The 19891-nt window shown below is 38.0% G+C and overlaps 1 protein-coding gene across 2 annotated transcripts in view; it reads right to left on the bottom strand.

Moving 5' to 3' along the window:
• Positions 1-4715: 4715 nt before the first annotated feature.
• The window catches only part of NAMPT (nicotinamide phosphoribosyltransferase), a 32468-nt gene continuing 17292 nt past the window's right edge, over positions 4716-19891 (bottom strand). The window contains exons 5-12 of one of the 2 annotated variants that reach the window (XM_076328592.1): positions 19261-19419; positions 18771-18907; positions 16488-16713; positions 15170-15289; positions 12594-12611; positions 9685-9825; positions 9394-9528; positions 4716-7625 (exon numbers count right to left, since the gene is read on the bottom strand). In XM_076328592.1, the coding sequence (XP_076184707.1) occupies positions 7512-7625; positions 9394-9528; positions 9685-9825; positions 12594-12611; positions 15170-15289; positions 16488-16713; positions 18771-18907; positions 19261-19419 (1050 nt within the window). In that variant the 3' untranslated portion in view covers positions 4716-7511. The remainder of the gene's footprint in view (positions 7626-9393; positions 9529-9684; positions 9826-12593; positions 12612-15169; positions 15290-16487; positions 16714-18770; positions 18908-19260; positions 19420-19891) is intronic. The other variant, XM_076328599.1, reaches the window with a different exon arrangement.

Below are 19891 nucleotides of genomic sequence, written 5' to 3' on the forward strand. Positions count from 1 at the left end.
GACGTGCAAGAGAGAGTCACTTTCTTTTAAGTCCTTTGAAGGAGTCAACAGGTGTGTGAATAAGGGAGACCCTTTTAATATACCCTACTTTTATTTCAAAAAGGCATTCAACAAGGTTTCTAATCAAGTCTTGAAGGAAGCTAAGAAGCTCTGAGACATGAGGGGAGGTCCTCACGTGGATACAACATTGATCAAAGGATACAAAACAGAATAGGAAAAATACACAGCTTTCACAGAGTGTGAAACTCCACTTAGTGATCTGTGCTGGAACTCATGCTGCTCAACATGTTATTAAACGATCTAGAGAAGGATGAGTAAGTAGGTGACAGTTTGCTGGAGGTGCCGAGTTACTCAGGGTAATAAAGATGGGAGCTGATTGTGAAGAATTGCAAAAGGACCTTATGAAACACAGTGACTGCAAATTAAAATGGGAGATGAAATTCAGCATAAACATAAACTGATGTGTATAGGAAAAAATAATCCTAACCTGACACATGCAATGATGTGTTATGATTCATCTACTACTACTTAAATACAAAATCCTGGGGTTATAAAAAATAGCTTCATAAAAATGTCAGTATAAAGCTCAATAGCACTAAAACCAAAAATACCCCAGGCAATTCAAATGTTAGGCAAGAATAGAGACTGTAACACAAAGCTTTACCCCATTGTAGGAAAATTACACATGGCTGCTTGGTGAGAGTGGTGCTTTCCAAATTCCATGTGTTTTAAGAGAGTAGTAGATAAAGAAAGTCAGTTGGAAGAGAACCAGAGGCAGCCTTAGCCAACACAGATCTCAATACCCTTGCCTTTGCTGCAGTGTTATAACAACCATCTCAGTGACAGCATTTGTGTCTATTCAATTGACTGGGGAAGGAATCATTATTTACAATCATATCACAACCTGCAAAGTCACTCCCTCTTCTCATGCTGGTTTACAGCACACCACATAGTCAATAACCATATGGGTTCTTGTCTCAAAACGCCTTTGGGCAGGACCCCGTTGTAGCATGGAAGAAACTAATGAAACTCTGCCCAGGTCTTGCCTAATCTAGTACAGGCAGTAAAAGACTGACCAGGGATAGAACACATACATGCTCTCTTACAACAAAACAGCCATGGGAATAGTCTCCACAGCTATAAGCAGAGCCAGAACTGAGTTAGGCTCACCAAAGCCACCAAAAATGCTTTTTTAACTCCAGGGTTCAGGATGGCAGCAGGACATGTTATTTCATACAGCATTGGACTTCCTCAGCAGACACAAGACCCGGCATTGTGGTCTCTATATACCCGAGTACTCTGTCTTGCTATTCTGTGTGCCAATACAGCCTCTCTCTCTGATGGGATTAACTGTGTGTAATGCGCGTGGAATCCGGCTGTGACTGGTGAGTCAAGAAGCACCTGCAGAAACCAGGCTAAAGTGTTTAAGTATTCAGCTGTTTTATTTATTATTAGAAAGATCCTGTGTCTATGTTTCAGTAGATGGCATTTATAAGGAAACCAGTTTTTAAGAGAAAAAATTCACTTAATTTTGCCAGCTCTCATGTGTCTATTAACATTTTCATGGTCACAACTCAAGACAAAAGGCAGCAAAGGGACAGCTTTCTCTTTTGGTTTTACTGTGTGAATCTATCTGCTTTTGTATGAAGGTGTAAAGACTGCAAAACCTTGAACAGAGGTGAAATCTTCCTTTTTATCTTCTGGAGATTTACAGTTGCAATAAAAGCAAATAATGGTCTTCAAGCAGCAGTGCTGGAGGTGAGGCTGCAAAAACCACAGTGTGGAAAGAACAGTAGCTTTAATGAAGTTTGTCACTGGCATTTGGCTTAACAAGTAGCTACAAGCCTTGAAAAATGGATTAAGGTTAGACTGGGGCACATTAACAGGCCACTGCTTTGTTATCACAGGGAGACGGCAACACTGTTTTGGTTGAACAGCCTCAATGTTTTCACAGCAGATTATAGGATAGACTCGAACCTGCTCAGCTGAGAGAAATCACAGGGAGGCACCCTCACCAGAGGGAGATTAGTTGTCATGCTCTGACCTTTCTGTGACTTACAGACATATCTCTACCCAAAGCCATTTCGCCCAGAGATTATCCTCTTAAATTGCTGGGGTATGTCATCCTTCTGACGCATCCAACAATGAGCTGCAATTCCTTATGCTTAAAATAGAGTAGCATCTTTTGGAATAGGGAAAACTCCCTTGAAAGGGAAGAGCATGCCAGCCTTGTTCTTTACACTCAGAAAGCTGAGGAAACCGCATCCCAAACGCTCTTCTCCCTTTTGTCGAAAGGGAAGGAGGTTTGAAACTGATGTTCTTCACTTTTCCTTAGAAGATAAAAGGTTTAAAGTCCATACAGTTCACCTGATGTGAGAGTGTATTACTTTCACTAATCTTTTGGTGATATGAATACTCAGCCATTATAAAACATTTCCTCATGTCCTTTCGTATAAAAGGGCTGATGTGAAAGCTTTAAATAGCTACCCTAATAACCTAAACCAGTGACAAAGAAGTAAAAATGTCCAGCCCTCAGATCCTTCCATGCATTCTTTAACTACCCACTCAAATTTCTTAAATACTGTGATTATAGAAACTTCTGAAGCCATTTTCAATAATTTATAGTTACCTGGCTACATACAGTATATTTACTTGACGCAAGCATAGGAACAACCACCAAGAATCAGATCTTCAAATCTCAGACCAGTATTAATCAGTGAAGCATAAGAAAATGTAAATAGTTACACATACTAATAAATTAGAGTATGCTTGTGTAAATATATTTAGTGATCTAGAAACAGCTTGAATTGATTTAGATACAATCTAAATTGCTGGAAAAAAAGGAGTTATACAACCCATATTTTCTGATTTTTTTGGCTCAAAGGTAAACAAGCAAACTTGCCCTTCTACTCAGAAGAGTTGTATAAGAGGGTAGTAAAAATATTGCTGGAAGCATGATGGCTCCCTATCCATCCTTAAGAGACCTCTCTGCTCCAGCCAGGGGCAGGAGAGAGGACTGCAATTCTGATTCCAGGAAACCTCACCATAAATTGAAAATTCTAGAAATTCTATTAAAAAAGCAGTTAGGAGTACTCAGATAAAGATTGGTAAGGAAATTATATTGAACAAAATATGTTACTTGAGAAAAATCCAGCTGACTTCACTCCCATATCCTTTGAATTGCTCTGGATTATGTTACAGCAGAAATCCGGGAACCTTTCAACAAAATACTGTGCCACAGGAAAATACTTTTTGGAAATGCTCTATTGCTAAGTGCTTTTCATCCCTCACCATGAATTAAAAACAAACATCCTTAGATAACTGTGAAAAGGTGTTTTAAAATCATTAACAAGGTCAGCTGTGCTACTAGTACAACAGGGAAAAAAAAAGAACGTAAATAACACCCATGGTTAACAACTGTGATTTCAGTCAGTGTGATTTTACAGAGCATCTTTAATCTCAGTATTTCCTTATTTCTGATCACCAGGCTATTTAGAAGGCATGCAGCTCTCCACATAAGGTGCCTCTGTCTACCAGGCTTAAGACAAGAGGAGCATCTTTCACTCAAGAGTTTACAAATTTCACAGAGAAGGTACACACCTACGAGACCCTGATGGGACTCTCGTGACAAAACAAACCCCATATGTTACCAGGCAGAAATGCAATTACCATTGCTCAAATGCATCCTCACAGTTCCTGCCTTGAGCAGCTCAGCACAGATACTATTTTATTTATTACAGTAGAATTAGAGGACATAGGAAGAGACACATTTGTGAGCCCCTTGCCTTCTCCTGCACAGTCTGAGGCCTGGAATTTCCCTGCAGACTCCTCTGCGTGATGATCTGGGAGCCTACCACTGCACACTCACCATTAATAATCATTAACTTGCACAAAGGCTGATTATGAGTGAGAAAAGCTGGAGTGTTGCAGCTGGAGGTTTTTACCAGCATGGAGAGGAGGAGGAAGAGGCCTTGCCTACCACTTAGGCTGTGCGTGTTCTCTGTAAAGATAATGTAACAGAGACTTTGAATTTGAGTGCTAAAAGGCCATTATTGTAGGCTACAGGAGCCCCTTTTTATATTACAGTATAACTTGAAGGGACCAGCAACAAATGACGGTAAATAATCTTTACACTAGGTGCCTTATACGCCCATACTAACAGCATCTGTGTTTGTAAGGTACCCTCTGCAATTTAAAGTTACATAGGAGTTAAAAGTGTAACTTCTTCCAATTATGAAAATCCTGTCCAAAGGGACATGAGACATTCTCTCTGTTGAAGAGCTGGCATTTTTTGACAGATACTTAAGTGAACTAAAGGCTGCAACATTTTTGGTTAATTTGCTTTTAAACAAGCATTTTTAGTAGCTTTAGAAGTAAGATTTAAACAATGAATCTTTATTTGAGAAAGGATTATGTGAAATATAAATAAAGGCTAATTCCTTTTATCAAATTCACTTCCAAGTACTTCATTTTTCAGCACAAACACGCAAGATGCTGAAGCACAAGTGTGTTCACAGCCTAAAAGCCACCCCCTTCTCTTCAACTGAGCTGACTGTAAATTCAATCACTTAACCACAAACAGCATGCAAGCCAACTGAGCAGCTCTCCTACAGACGACTAATGACAGCACAGCTATGCTCCAGTCTGTGTTTGGCAACAGAGCGCACAGGAATGAAATCTGATGCCCAACATTACAACTTTAAGACACGGTCAAATGGCTATTATTTTCACTGCCAGAACTAAACTTTATTTCCATGTGTATTACATACCGGTATTTGGTGCCAAGTACATTAAAATTACTTTAACAGAGGATTTAAGTGAGGAATATTTATTCTTCACTAAACAGATTAAGAAGGAATGTAAAAACCTATAAGAAAAAACTGTTTCAGCTTCGTTTTGATTTTGGCAAACCAAACAGTTAAGCACTCTTCTGTTCTCTCCTCAGATCTTTCAAGGTACCAAAAAAGCATCTTTTCATAATCATGCAGCTCAAGAAAAAAAATAGCCTTATAAAATCCATTTCTTATGCTAAATATGATTACAAATAAGAGTATTAACACGAAACTCCCAATTCCTATTTTTAAATACAAATACTGTATTGTATTATATTATGAAATAGGGATAATTAAAATATATCAACAACTACAAATCTAGTAGTTTAAAGCAAACTTAAACATGCTGTTTGCTTTCATGTGGAAGAATTAGGATATTGTATGGTTCAAGCACTGCAGTAATTTCTGCCAACTCCTAGATGCCCAGAATGTCAAACTGCCAAACACAGAGACATATTCAGGTCTGAATAGCACCAGGTGTTTTTCTTTTTTTTTTTTAAGTTATTAACATTTAATAAAATGAGTGACATGACAACTTTCTGAAAGCGACATGCAATAGTAGACAATTTGCTTCAAATCTCCAACTAATAAGCTAAAAGTTTTAGACAATACAGAACAATTACTAATATATTTCATGGTACACAAGAAAACAGTGCTTCCACAGTATATCCTCAGTTCTCAAGTACAAAAATATCAGTTATGGGTAGTCAATAGTTATCAAAATTTTTATTGGTACAGAATGAAAGCAGCATTTACTTTATTGTTTTTTAAACCATACATCATAAAATTCCCTAGTACACACGTAGAGGAGTGAAATAGGCTCTGTACTATTTACCTGCTACTGATCCTAGGTCCAGATTTAAAATCTTTTCTGGCCAAACAATATCATTAATAGCAAAGGGAAGGCAGTTCCTCAGTGTGAAAGGTCAGCATTTAGAGTCTTACTAAAGCACTATTTTTGAAACAATACATCACTTAAATGTATAATTACATACACTACAAGTGGAAAACAAGTTTTTATCAACAAGAACTATTGAGACTGGGCATAAATGTCTTAACCACAAACCCTGGAAATACTATGGGTGCTTTGATGTGGCCCTTTTTGGCGAGAGAATAAGAACAATGAAGTATGGCTTTTCAATCTTCCTTTAAAAGCATGTTTTATAAAATTTCGTAGGCTTAAATTATTTTAGAGGACCCCTAACATTTTTCTGTAACATCATTTACTAATTAGAAGCATTAATTACATCAGTATATAAAGCCATTGGCTGATAGTTGGTCACCAGCATAACACAGGAACCATTTGCTTTTGTTTTTTAAGTAAGGGAGGTACTTTTCTAGTGAGAGCCATCCTACAGTACTACCAAACATTTCAGAGGTTACTACATAGCTTCTCAAATAAAATCCTCAACCATTCTGTTTTCCAGCAGATATTAAAATCAAGCATATGCAGAGAGCAAATACAACCAAGTGCAGACAGTTCAAAAGTATCTCTCAAACATATTGTTTTACAGTTACCCTCTGGAAAATAAAAGCGCCTCCTTGCCCCAATGAGATGGGGCAAGAAGGGGAAACAGGTCTGCCATTCATGTAGGAGTTTGGCTAGCATAAAGTTTTATTAAAGTTGTTAACAAAAATAGTTAAACATTTTTACAATTTAACATCCAGTCTTGACAAAAGGCAAATCAATGAAAAAAATACAAAAAAGTAAAAAAGTGCACTACCTAGTCCAGTATTTTGCTTTAAAGTCGTCACTTACAGTATATGAAAAATAAACCCAGAAGTGTCATTACTTTAAAATACACCGCTTCCATATTTCAGTATTTTACACATATATTCTATAGTGGAAGAGGAGATCTCTTAAAAACTTTACTCTTAAAATATTGAGGTGCATATGCCAAGTGGGATAGACTTGGCAAGTTAAGTTGCAGTAAAGAATCCTTTCAAATTTGGCATTTCATTTACATACCTTACAGTGCCAGCAAGGTCTGTAGTACCTAAACCTTCTAGTAAGAACAGTAATTTTCTTTAATGCACATTTACTAATACAGACAACTACAAGAAACGGTGAGGTCAGCAATTCTATGGGATCTTAAGGAGATACGAGTCCTGATTTAGTCGTCAAATGGTACAATGTCACAACAAACTTTAAGGCCATGTTTTATTTGCTGATTAATGGACAAAAGGCAATGGATTCCCCCCCCCAAATATTTTCTTGAAAGTCTGTGCTCATAAAAATCATGAAAAGTTGGAAAGACTTAATTATTGAAACTTTAAATATATTTTACACAATCTTGTTTGTACAAAAATACAAGTTAAATATAAACATAAAGCAATCATGATAATTTTATGTAAATCCATTTTGTGATATTCTGTTATATATAAAAAAGTTTCTCAGCTCTGTCTCATTTGTGAAAAGATCAATACCAGATTGAATCACTACTGGCAAAGGGCCCTAAAAATCACACTTTAGCATTAAATATGTTTTACAATGTAAGTACCATTTCCTGATTTCATCTTTTCTAAAGACTGACAAAAGATAGGGCAGTATGTCCATAAACCAACAAATAATTTGGCTACAATGTCATAGAACACAAACACACAAATCTGTACAATAAACCCAGTAGCTATGCAGTACGTACTTGTTACACGCACACATACACAGACATGGAATGAAACTTAGTGAGACGTCACTTCTAGTTCACTGTTCTTCAGCCTGGCATTTTGTCTTACTTCATCAAATGAATATGACTTCGTTACCTTTCCATTCTTAAATACTGTATGAAGGAGATCCTGCAAGAAACACCACTGTTTTAGCAAGAGTGATTTGGCAAAGGAACAAACAACATAGGTTACACAAATTCAAAAGTGAGACCCAAATCAAGCCTGGTAAGAGTAGAGCTTTAGACTGTCAAGATACTAAATCTTTACAGCTTCTTCTGGCACCTTTCACTAATAGTTAGACAGAAGAAAGGATTTAGGCCATCCTGTGCACAGACAGAAGCTTTGCGCCAAGCAGTCCCTAAAGTGAGTTGTCCACATCTGGGCAAAGCCAAAAACACAAATGCCAAATATACCCTGCTAGAGCAGCTAGTAAGAAAGGAGATGCTCAACCAATTAAATACAATTCAATTACAGAGGTTTAAATGAAGTCTTTATTTCCTCTAGAGCAACTATGAAAAGAAAAAAAAAACACCACCAAACTTTCTTTGCAGTCCCCTTTGCACATATATTTTGTAAAACAGTGTTTCAAAAAGTGCTTGCAAACAGCACACTGAAAGAACAATAAGCACAGCTTTGTACAGAAAAGTTAGCACAAAAGCAAATGTTGAGCAGTCGCTATGCTTGATGACTTATTGCAAGGACCTGTGGCTTTAGGGAAACAGGCCCACAAAAGAGTACATTTCCATGTCATTTCCCAGGAAGCCCCAGAACCTGTACCACCCAAATGACCCTCTCTAATATCCCAGGACAGAAAATTTCTTAATGAATTATTTCACCTGTCAAAAATGAAGGAACTATATATTGCCTAATTTCAGAGCGAAAGTCTTGTGATTTGTTTTGAAGAGATTTCTCACCATTAGGTCCCTCCCTCTCTTCATATACATATATAGATACATGTATATGAGAATGTTCATCACAAACATATACACATGCATATGTGTATATATAACTTTGAAAGTCTTTTTTCTTAGATCTTTGCATCCACAGCACATTATCTACAGTGTATATAACTCAGTTTGTTTTCCGTCTTGAAATTTCTCAGAGAGATCTGTTTTATGCTTACTGTTGCATAAAACAGTATGGCTAGTAGCACCCCTTTGCCGAGTAGCACAGAAATGTGCTTCTTTATACCAGAAAACTTAAGAAACTTCCAGCTTCTAAAGGCTGAAGAGCAATTTGATAACTTATTTTCAATCCTCTTAATTCAGGAAGACACTCAACATGCAGTTAAACATTTCATTGCTTGCACACTGAAAATGTAAGAGATATCAAACTGAAAGTCTGACATTGGCATAAAGTTTGTGCTTATTTTATTGAAATAGCATTTCATTTTGCAATTGTAAAGAATTAACAGGGAAACTGAATTCCTGGTTTAAATTTACATCTTTGAAAACTGGGCAACTACTCCACATACAGAGAATTAACACCTGAAGGAACTACTTAAAAATCTCAGTGGGGAAGTAGAAACAAGTTTTAGTTATGTCTGTCCCTCTCCCACCTCCAACTCAGGTCACTACTCAAATTGTGCAATATAGCCCATACAAAACTGCTTGGCTAGCATATATTCTGCAACATTGAGACATTAGTTTTGGGAAAAAGCAGCAATGTTCTCTTGTTTCTGAAGACAAACAAAAGAGAAAGATCTCTAATTGTAAAGCCTGAACATTCTACTGGCATTCTAACATTCTTACTGAATTTGGGGACACTTCTGAGGTAGTAAGATGGGAGTTGAACAAAAAGACAATAAAAAATAAATTCTGAAATGAAGTTGTAAGACTGCTTTTTCTCAGTATATTTTTGCATGAAGAATGAAGTAATACATTTTGAAAATTCATACCTGTCCATACTCTTCAAGATCTCCCTTGCCTTCTTCAAGCGTCACGTAATCTCCAGCAGGTGTCCTATGCAACGACAGTCTGCCTTTCTTTGACCTCTTGTTCGGATCAGCAACCGGATCCTTGAAGACATTTACCTAAAATGAAAAGAGTATTTTTTTAAAAGGAAAGGGCTTTGTGGGGCTTGCGTACCTAATGCAGATGGCGGTAACGTAACAGGAAATGTCAGACAGGTTTTGAAGTGGGGAGGCCTCTGTTGAAAACATAATGGTAGATGTTGTACAAAGACATACCCCGAGACCGTTGGTCACCACGTAACTACATTTGAAGGAACAGTTTAAGAGATCTCTGGTTAGTTTCTGCAACAAAGCTCCACCAGATCCAAAGGCAATATTCTCAATACTCCATTTATTCTTCTTCATTCCCTCCACAATCTAATAAGAAAAAGAAAATGATGATGGAGCATACTTTCAGGCCATGCCATTTTTCCATAAAAATATATACTACTTAAACAAGATGCTTTTACAGACAATTAAACCAACTAACATTCAGTTTCCAGGAGATGTGCATAACAATTCTGTCAATACTTGGCACACTGTTTGCATTTTTATTTGTGATTCCAGCATGGCATAATTATAGAAAGTTTTTGCTGTAAAAGCATTATCATGCCAGCATATACGTTTTCCAAACTAGGGTAGCACGGTAATGCAATGCCCAGACAATCAGAGCTCTAAAGAAAATAAAAGACTTCACGGGAGTATTTCAGAGCCCTCCGATTTCTCAGAATTATGGAAAGACCTCAAAGGATAGCATGTATCCTGAAACAAAGCAGTCACCTTGCTCATCAACTCCAGAAAGTTATTACCCACTTTGACCAATGACTTCCACAGAGCAGTTCTGAAAATCACATTGACTAGAATTAGATTAGCAATTTCGAAGATGGGAAATGGAAATACATAAAGCTGCTCAAAAAGTTTGCTTTGCCACCTTCTCAGGCAGATACAGATCAACGTGAACTGCACTGCTATCAACAGTCAAGTTAAAACTTATTACATCATTTCCCCCCACCCTCATTCTATCCAGACAAACATGACATCCTCTAGCCTGGAGTAATGGGTGCTAGTTTAGTCATGCTCATACATGGCCAAGATTTGTTTCCTTGACTTGTCACCCTTATGACAGCCTGAAATGATGGTTATAGCTCCAATAAGAGAGTGTTTGAACTCCTATCTCCTAACCATTTTACTAACAAAAGCGGGTGAGAAAACTTCAGTGGGTGAAATAGCAAAATCCCATCCATCCAGAAAAAAAGGAAGATGAGAAGCAAAATGGAAGGACATAATCTATGGGGAACAGTGCAGAATTTCAAAAAATCAACATCATCACAAGTCTGGTAATCTTTTGTGCACTCTCAGCCTCCTGCATCAAAAGGAAATGCCAGAGTAACATTGAACAGGACTGTTTCAGGAGCTACTGATGTCAAGCCACTTTTTTAAGGGACAACTAAAGCAAAAATAAAGTTTTGTAGGGGAAAAAAAAAAAAAGACAATTACAATTTCACACAGTGGCAAATGGCTAACTAATGTAAACAAAAGAGTATACTAGTATTTTGTTTATCCATTTAGTCACATGCAGACTGTCTCTTCAGATACTCTCAAAGTCTGAATGCCCGACAGAGGCCAGCCAGAGGCCAGCCAACAGGAGAGGCAGACTGCAGAGCCATAACCTTCTGAGGGTATGCTCTGAACACCCTCCCGCTACATTTTTAGCGGAGATTTCCCCGGTAGAGATCTCATCAGTGAGTTTCCATCATTCTAATGGTACCAGCTTATTCAGCCTCATCCAAGAAGCCAAGCAAAACAAATCTCAGGCCCTACCACCATGACCTTCACTTAAGGGAACCCTTTGGAAGGTTTTTATCCTGAAAAAATACCCCCTCAATATGTGACAATCCTGTGAATTTTAGCATTAGCCATCATATCCTTTCAGACAGAGACCGTACACAAAAGGAATCCGTATTTTCAGGTGATTAGGTTCTCCTGGAAGCAGTTAAAAGGGGTACCCAGGGAGGATAAAGGATTGAAATGAGTGAAATTCTCCCTTAAGCATCTCAGAAGTAACTGAAGATGACAAAGGAAGGGTAAGAAAAGGGATTTTGTATACCCTCTCCTTAAGCATAAGGCTCAATAGTACCTTAAGAAACCAGACTTGACTGGGCCTGGATATGGACTCTGCTCATCTACACTGTCTTTTCAAAAGGCAAATGTAGGTAAACTCCACCTGGACTCTGATCAAGTTCTGTCCAGATGCTGACCAAGCCTGAAGCCATGTGAACTGCTGGCCAAGCCTGACCCAATCTATTCTGCTCCTTTCCTTATCCAGTTTTATAGATCAGGTCTGACATTGAACTCGCTTGAACATACCTGCAAGATGTAGCACAAACTACCTGGTACAAACAACATCCTACCAAGGTACGTGATGCTTAGACTTCATGTTCACCGATACTTGTAGGTTAACAGATGCTAGCACAAGTATAGCGTAGCTGGGCCATGGCCGCTTAACCTTCTTGCCTGGGTGAGAAGAAACGTGAGGTCCCACTGAGCTAGTGTTCCTGCTCTCATTTACAGACGGTTTGTTCATCTTGTGCCACAGGCACAACTCCTCACTTACGTGAAGAACTGGCTTCTACTTTTCCACTCTCTCCCAAGGGATTTCCTTACTCAGACTGATCTTTGGCGGAAAGGGAAAGGGAAAGGGAATCGAGACTAAGTTGAAAGACAGCTCTGACTGTACCAGTGACTCGCAGCAGAGGCCCAGATAACAGCTTCCTTAGGTATGGGGAAGAGATGGCAAACAGCAGCAGTAACAGGGAAGACGGAAAGGGGGAGATCTGAAACAAATGAAGCCTCCCACAAAGGAAAACAATACAGAAGAATTTCTTGTCTCACACTTTCAAACCTATACAGGGAGAACAGTTCAGGTGTCAAGGTTTTTACCAGCTTCCTCTGACCATTATGAGCATGATTAATATATCAGCTGTGACTCCAGATTAGAGGATTTTCTTTGTATAAAAATTTAAAGACATCTGGAAATTGAATGTTCAAAGAAAATCCTTTGAAAGTGTAGTATATTGTGGAGTTAGCAGATTGGAATGATTTTAAAAAGTGAAAATGCTAGAAGAAAGTCAGAAAAGGTTCCTTACCTGTTCTACCAGCATCCCCTATTAAAACAAAGAATTTTAAAATCCAGTTTATACTCTGAGTTGTTTTCTATATTGTTGTTTCAGCTAGTTTGGATAGTTAAATGAGACTGGTCAGTCATTACTCATTCTAGATTTTCCTATTATACCCATTACCTTTCATCTGGTCTATAACAATAAATCATGCCTAGAATCTAAGACTGATATGGAGCAATTAGAATAATCACTTGCATAGGCTGTAAAGTGGGGGGGGGGGAAGATGCCACAACAATACATTCATATTTGTTCATGTAAATTCCTTTTTGAAAAGGATGAATTATACTTCAGGGTTGGGTTGATTTTGGGGTGGTTTGGTGTCCCCCCCCCCCAAATGACAAGCTATTACAAGTCTTCCAAAAGTCAGCATGGTAACCATGGTTTTGCTGACATAATAGGATAAAGAGACCCATGAAATTTAAAAATGACTAAAATTAGGCTGCAAGATCATGGTCTTTTTGCTCCAACATAACTTGCTGATGTCAAATGAGAAGTGTTTCCTTCCTGCCTGATTCTCCCAGCTCAAAACAACAGTTCATTTTCTCTCCTGTATTGTGCTGGTGAGCACTGGCCCCTTTTTTGGGCCAATTTAATTCACTAAACCACAAAACTGATCACTTGGCTGAGTTAGTTTACTGCTACACGTGTGGGCTAAATTAGTTTAATGACCAGCGGTTCAATGACCAAAGCTGACATGAGGTGCGCAGCAAGATTACAGAGTCAGCAAGAGATGAGAAGGCGGACACTAGGCAGCAGCGAGTTATGTCTGCTCTGTACGTCTTGTGGAACTGGATCTTCAACTCTCTTCTACTACGTATCGCAGGTAGATTTTTCCTTATAATCAGTTACAGTTTGATGAGGAAAATATGTAAACAGGCAGATCATCTGAACAAAGCTCCTTCTGTTTCTTATCCTCTCCCATTAGCTGCTGGAATTATTTTCCTGCTCTACTTAGAACTTAGAGAGCAGTGCATTTTTTCCTCTAATGTAAAGATTTTAAATCCTAGTTTTAATATTTTGATTACAATTGATGCTGTATGAGCATCCTTTAATTTTGTCCAGTATAGCTTACAGAAAGCAACCTTTGAGTTCCTTACAAGGAAGAATTAATAGTCCAGTTTCTTTCCTGTCATGACTCATGAAAATCTCAACCACAACATACTTTGCCCAACACAGGCATCAGTCCTGTTAAACAGTTGCTGAGAACAAGGAAAAGGAGGAAGGAAAAAAAAAATCAGGAAAAGAGAAAAAAAAGAAAGAAAAAACAAAAAAAAAGAAAAAAGAGAGTCTCTTCCCCTAGTATTTAATGATAAGGCTTTCTTTCCAGCTATTAACCTCTCATGCTTGTGTAAGCACATTAGTACAGTTGTATATTCTCAAAAAGCCACATGGGACAAAAAAAAGTAAAATAGAATTTGCTTTAAAGGCTATTAGAGGACGAACAAAACTGTGGTGCGTGACTGCACTACAGTTGGCATATCAGGCAACAATATTAACTGCTCTTTAAGGATCTGAGTGACAAATTTGAGTTCTGTCATTGAGGTTCACATTATGTGCCCATGTTAGATATGCAGACAGTTTCAGACTAACTAAAAAACAAGCCTGATGTCTCTCTCAATCCTAATTTTGAGGAGCAGCAAAAGTCAACTTTGTTAAGAAGAATCTAAAGATGTGTCAATCTAGAAAGCTAAGACAAGCATCAATAAAATCAAGTAAAATTCATCTTAAATTTATCCAACTTATTTCTGTTTTTGAACTCTAATGCAGCTGAAAATGAATGATCCTGGACAAACCTGATAAAGTCAAGTCCTCCTCCTTTTACGTGCCCCTCATCATCTGTGATTACTGCAGTCTGTACCTTTGTAACCACATTATATTACCTAGTATCTCCATCTAGTCAATATTGGTGACTTTGTGACTAGTTTCAAGCATGCAGCATCTACTAAATAACCATTTTTTGTCTCGATGAAATTGTATTTGACTCAGACTACTGTCTAATCTGTTATACGTATTTTCTGGGCTTTCAACAATCTTTATTCCACTAGTTGCCAAATCAATGAACTTTCCTCTCTCACCCTTGTTTTTAAAAAGTCTCCTTCAAAACTACACCTTTAATATTTGAGTGGAAGGACACTTCAGATGGTACATAACTAATGAGCCAAACCAGTCAATTACTACTATTGCTATAGCACAGCAATCATGCAGTGTGCCTTAGATATCAATGAAAGGACCAAACGCTGCCAGGTTTTGATCTGAATTAGACTTGACAAGCAGGATGAAAGCAAACAAAAGGAGAAACAGTGGGAGAAGAAGGGTTACAACAGGGGGATTAGGAAACGCCTTTTAGTTTTTTTATACTTAATAATTCCCTGTAGAGTTTTAATGAATTTGTTTTACACATTAGGATATCACTGCCAGTGTCTGCAATGAAGGGCAGGGTGGGGTCAGCAGTCTCTGCTGCAACATCTGACTCGTCATAACAAAGTCCAGACTAAATATCAACATTGCCAGTGTCACCCTGACACATGAACAGGATCTCCTACCTCTTGCAATGTGTTGATATCCACACCATCCCCTTGAATAACTCTGAGATATGGTGGCAGCAACTTGTAGCCCTTTGAGTTCTCTGTAATGGGAAACTTCTTCCCTAAGATCTCCAAGACCTATTGAAAAGAGAAGGGAGACAGTTCAAAATAAAAACAAAAACCTGCCATTCCAACAAAGAAACACAATTTCCACATTTGAGTCATGCTCGCTCTCTCTCTCAAAAAAAAAAGAAAAATCCATAAATATACCCACATATCCTGCTCTAAATCTATCCACATAGCCACACCAACAAAAAACATGCCAGCCATCGTGGTGGAAGCCATAAGATTAGAGCAGTCACAGACCATATGGCCTTTATGAACTTGCACCCGAGAGCTGATCAGAACCATGCTTCCCTCCTTTCTCTCTTTGGCTGCTGCGAGTTTTTGATATTAAATGTGTCAGCTGAAGATTCTGCTCTTCTTTTGAGCTCCCTTAAGACGGTGGATGAGGCTTTCAGCTTTCTGCGATTTTGTTAGCCACCAATAATCAAAATGAAACACTTTGGAGTGTTTCTTATCAGCTCTGATAAAGATTATTCAAACTTCCTATTTGTGATATGTCACTTGTCCCAAAGGAAAAAAAAAAAGGGTTAAAGCTGTATGGATCTGATTTGATACAGTACCAACATAACTAAAATCTCCCCTACTCTCTTACTAAAACAGTGCTGACAGCTACTCAAATTCAGAGGTATCAACAGCTTTTATTATAGAACTGCAACAATCATTACGCTCTCTAAAGAGCTACGAGGCAAGAAGCATTTTTCAACTTGGAGGTCATGTGCCACTGACTTAAATGCACATCTTACAAAAGGGAGAAGAGTGCTGAACTTGTATTCGTAGCATAAAATGGTGAATTACATTAATACAGGATGCCAAGATACCTAAACTTGGTGGTAAGAAGTCTTATTGGCCTGGCATTTATTAATACTCAAGTTGCTTCCCATTTTATTTGTTATTAAGTGATGAAAGTTTCTCTTTATAGAATCATTATACCAGCAAAACTGGTAACTGTTGTAAAAGCTTCAAGAATGGTATGCAAGAACAGGTTTGACAAAAAAGATTAAACTATTCAGACTGCAGAAGAGTTTCCATATGTATATTGAGATGAGGTAAATGTTTACATTTTTCATAAGTCCAAGTTATCCAGCGTCAACTGTATACTATGCATACCAAGTTAGAGCATTATGTTTCCTACATTTGTTTGCCGGTAATTAACAAAACAAACAATTGCCCTTCCCAATCTTGTATACAAATGACTTCAAGAAAGAATTACCTTTAAAACAGTGTCAAGGGGATTCCCAGAATCTGGTCTAATAATAAGTGGTGCCTCTGGACTTCGGGCTTCAATTATATGCCTTAAGTCATCACCCCATATTTTTTCACAAGCATTGTAAATGTCGTAGCTGTCACTAACCACAGATACAGGCACTGAAGAAAACTGTGTCACTATGTGTTCAAAAGCATCTTTTTCATGATCTTTTCCCCAAGCTGTTATGGTACTGTAAAGTCAATTGAAAAATCCATATTAGAGCAGCATTTATATGTTAAATCACACATTCTGTATTTCCTACCAGCAATAGTTCAAGATAACGATAGGCAATATGATTACAAGACAGCATAAACTATGTGCTTATCAGCTCTGTGTTGCATGGATAGTAAATATACTATACACTAAATAAACAGCACCCTGGATTTATCTTTGGCGACTCAGACAAACAGTTGACACATGAAACTTCTTTCACATGTAAATGTGATTTTTTTTTTTTTTTAAACATTTGTGAGATACTTTCTCTTTTAAATCTGAAATTCAGACAGTTAGAGAACTACAGATGCAAGAACAGAACATCTGCTCTGGCAACTTCAGACTACAAAATGGGAAGTAGAGAACTAGCAGCATATTTTAGAAAAATCTTAGAAGAAAACACAATTTATTTTCTTTTTTAATAGTGATTCAAAACCATTATGCTCACTCATACAAACATTCTTCTAGAGGAACCTCAGGGCATTACCCTTGGTACAAGGGTACAGGCAAGCACATAAAACAGAGTTGCTAAGAGAGGTAATAAGTTATTGAATGCTAGCTGATCTGCAGTAGCTGTTTTATATGTGGCTGTCACAGACCAGCTGACATAACTGACTTTACTAACTTGTGTGTGAACATCTAAAAATGCTCTCATGCAAAGCATAGGTGTGCAGTAAGAGCTAGTGGGCATTGAATTTTTACCATAAAATGCTAGCATTAACTACTGTCTGGACAAGCCCCAGATCACAGTAGTGAGGAGACAAAACAAAATTTGTTTCAAAGAGGTTAGGGCAGTCCGAGGAGCAACCCTGGTGGTGTGCCAGAGGCAAGTGCCACACTCACACCACCACCTCACATTGGAGGTTGTGGAACAGTAGAACAATTCCGGAAAAATTTGGGTCTCTGACACGAGACCCTTTTTGTGTATTTTGGAAAGGGTGACTGCAGTCTGCATTTGGCAATGCAAACTTTAACTAGGGCAGTTTAAGCTGTCTGCTCTCACACCACCACTTCAATATGCTGTGCGAAAGGCACTTGTTCTCTGACTCCATGTGTTTGCTTTCATTACAGAGAATTTTATAGTTGCTTGGGCCATTATTTTTGGATTTAACTGTAGTGTTAAGCTAAGCTAAGAGAAGACGTTTCAGACAAAATTTGTCACTTCTACTGATCAAGCAGGAGTTCCAGAACAGCACTACAGCAATGGTCCAGAAAGTTATCTGAAGCAGTGTTCCTTTAAAGATGATCATTACCCTATGAGGGCTATTCATGTAAGCCTTTCCATTACCTGTCTTGCAATCCCACGTGAAAATATTCGCTATTTAAAAGCACTAGATTTTGTACGAAATTTTTGTAAGAAAAAAAACAACCGTCCCTTCCTTTATATTCTGCTCATTTCAGTATGCAGACATGCAAGTGAAATCGAAGTATGTGCATTCACTCCTGACCTTGTACAGGATTCGGATACAAAAATGAGAGCTCTTCATCTCAAATGCCTGTTTGAGATCAGTTCCTTACTCTCAAAACCTCATTCACAATTCTTAGCTAGAGATCAAGGATCTACCATTGGCTGAATTAGTTATGCTGATGGGAAGCTTTAGAGCAACGGCCTCTTCTGAAGGGAGAACATGATCTGGGAGAGTCCAGAATTGCAACTTACATGGTTTTTCATTTTATGATGTTTGAAACAAAATTTAAAGTTCATAATGTGAATCCTCAATATCTACTTTAACCTGTAAACCTTCAAGTCCATTCTAAAAAGAATCATCCAAATTTACTTAGACACTGATAAGAAGGTTATAGTTACAAACATTTAAAAAACATTTATAGTTAAGAACAACCATGCCACTGTTGTGCCCCTAGAACATACAGAAGCATCAGTATTGAACTTCAGCCTCAACAGCTGGATCAGTCATGGCTAATACTGTATGATATAAGTGAAACGGCTTAATATTTCTGGATACAAAGATGGATAAGAAAAAATTACATTTTGTTAAGCTATTTTAAAAAGGCTTTAATAGCCCAATATCTTACCTGTGTTCAGCAGCTGGAATAGAATATCCTGGAACCGGATCTTTTGTACCGTAGTACTTTTTAATTAATGCAATTCCTGCTACAGTGTCTGTTCCTTTGAAGTTCACCAAATGAGCTGAAGCTCCTATTCCTGCAGTCTGAAAAAGATGCAACTTTCAGTTGCCACGTCAAATATAGAAGCCTAAATCCAGTCACCGCCTAGCACTAGTTTGTAACAGCAAAACTGATTCAGTTCCCATTTCACCAATACCCTCTTCATGCATTTACACAGGAAAGACAGCTTCCATCCATATAGAAAAAAATTCTCCCAGTCTAGTGCTCACAGTTTAGACACATACCCACCCCCCACCCCAGATCTCCCCCCCTCCACAATAAGTCCAAACACAGTGCTCTATGCATTCACAATTTCACTGCTGAACAGGGACACAACTGTTAACAGATACATGCTACAATCTTTTATAGTCAAGAACAATTAGACAAGTAGTATTACCTCTTGTGAAGAAACTCCTCTGTAGCCGAAGTCATGCAGTTTATACTCCAGTCCTTCTAAGCTGCCAGAAGTCTCTAGCAAATATTTGGCCAAAATCTTTTTCTGCTCTCTAGAGTTTGTAGCCACTGTGATTGGATACCATGACTGCACAAGAATAGTCTAAAACAAAACCCATCACATTATTAGGTGTATGCTTCCTTCGGACTTAAAAATTCCCACTTAGCATTTAATCAGGCACAAAAAGGTCTATTTATTTTCATCGCCCATTCAGAAAGTACTGATGCCTCCAACAGTTTGCTTTAGGGCTAAAGTAATTAGCCTTTTAATACCTTTATAAGGTAGGCCAGGTATTGACCATCTCAGGAGTTATCACTCCCAAGCTACAGACACAATTCCCCTCCTCCTCCTTTCCTTGTGGATAAAAGTACTGTTGTGAATTTCCTGCAAAATTATTACAATCCCTTGCCAGGTAGGGGGAAAAGGTCTGTGTAAGAGCACTAAAAAAAGAATCCAGGCTTACTTAAAGCAGAAAATGAAAGCTGCCAGAGATTCCCCTTAAACCAATAAGGATTCAGCCTTTAAGTGCATTAATATTTACTTAGAAAAAACAGGTTAACTTTCCAAAACTGAC

This window comes from Aptenodytes patagonicus, chromosome 1 (assembly GCF_965638725.1).
Source record: "Aptenodytes patagonicus chromosome 1, bAptPat1.pri.cur, whole genome shotgun sequence".
NCBI lineage: Eukaryota > Metazoa > Chordata > Aves > Sphenisciformes > Spheniscidae > Aptenodytes > Aptenodytes patagonicus.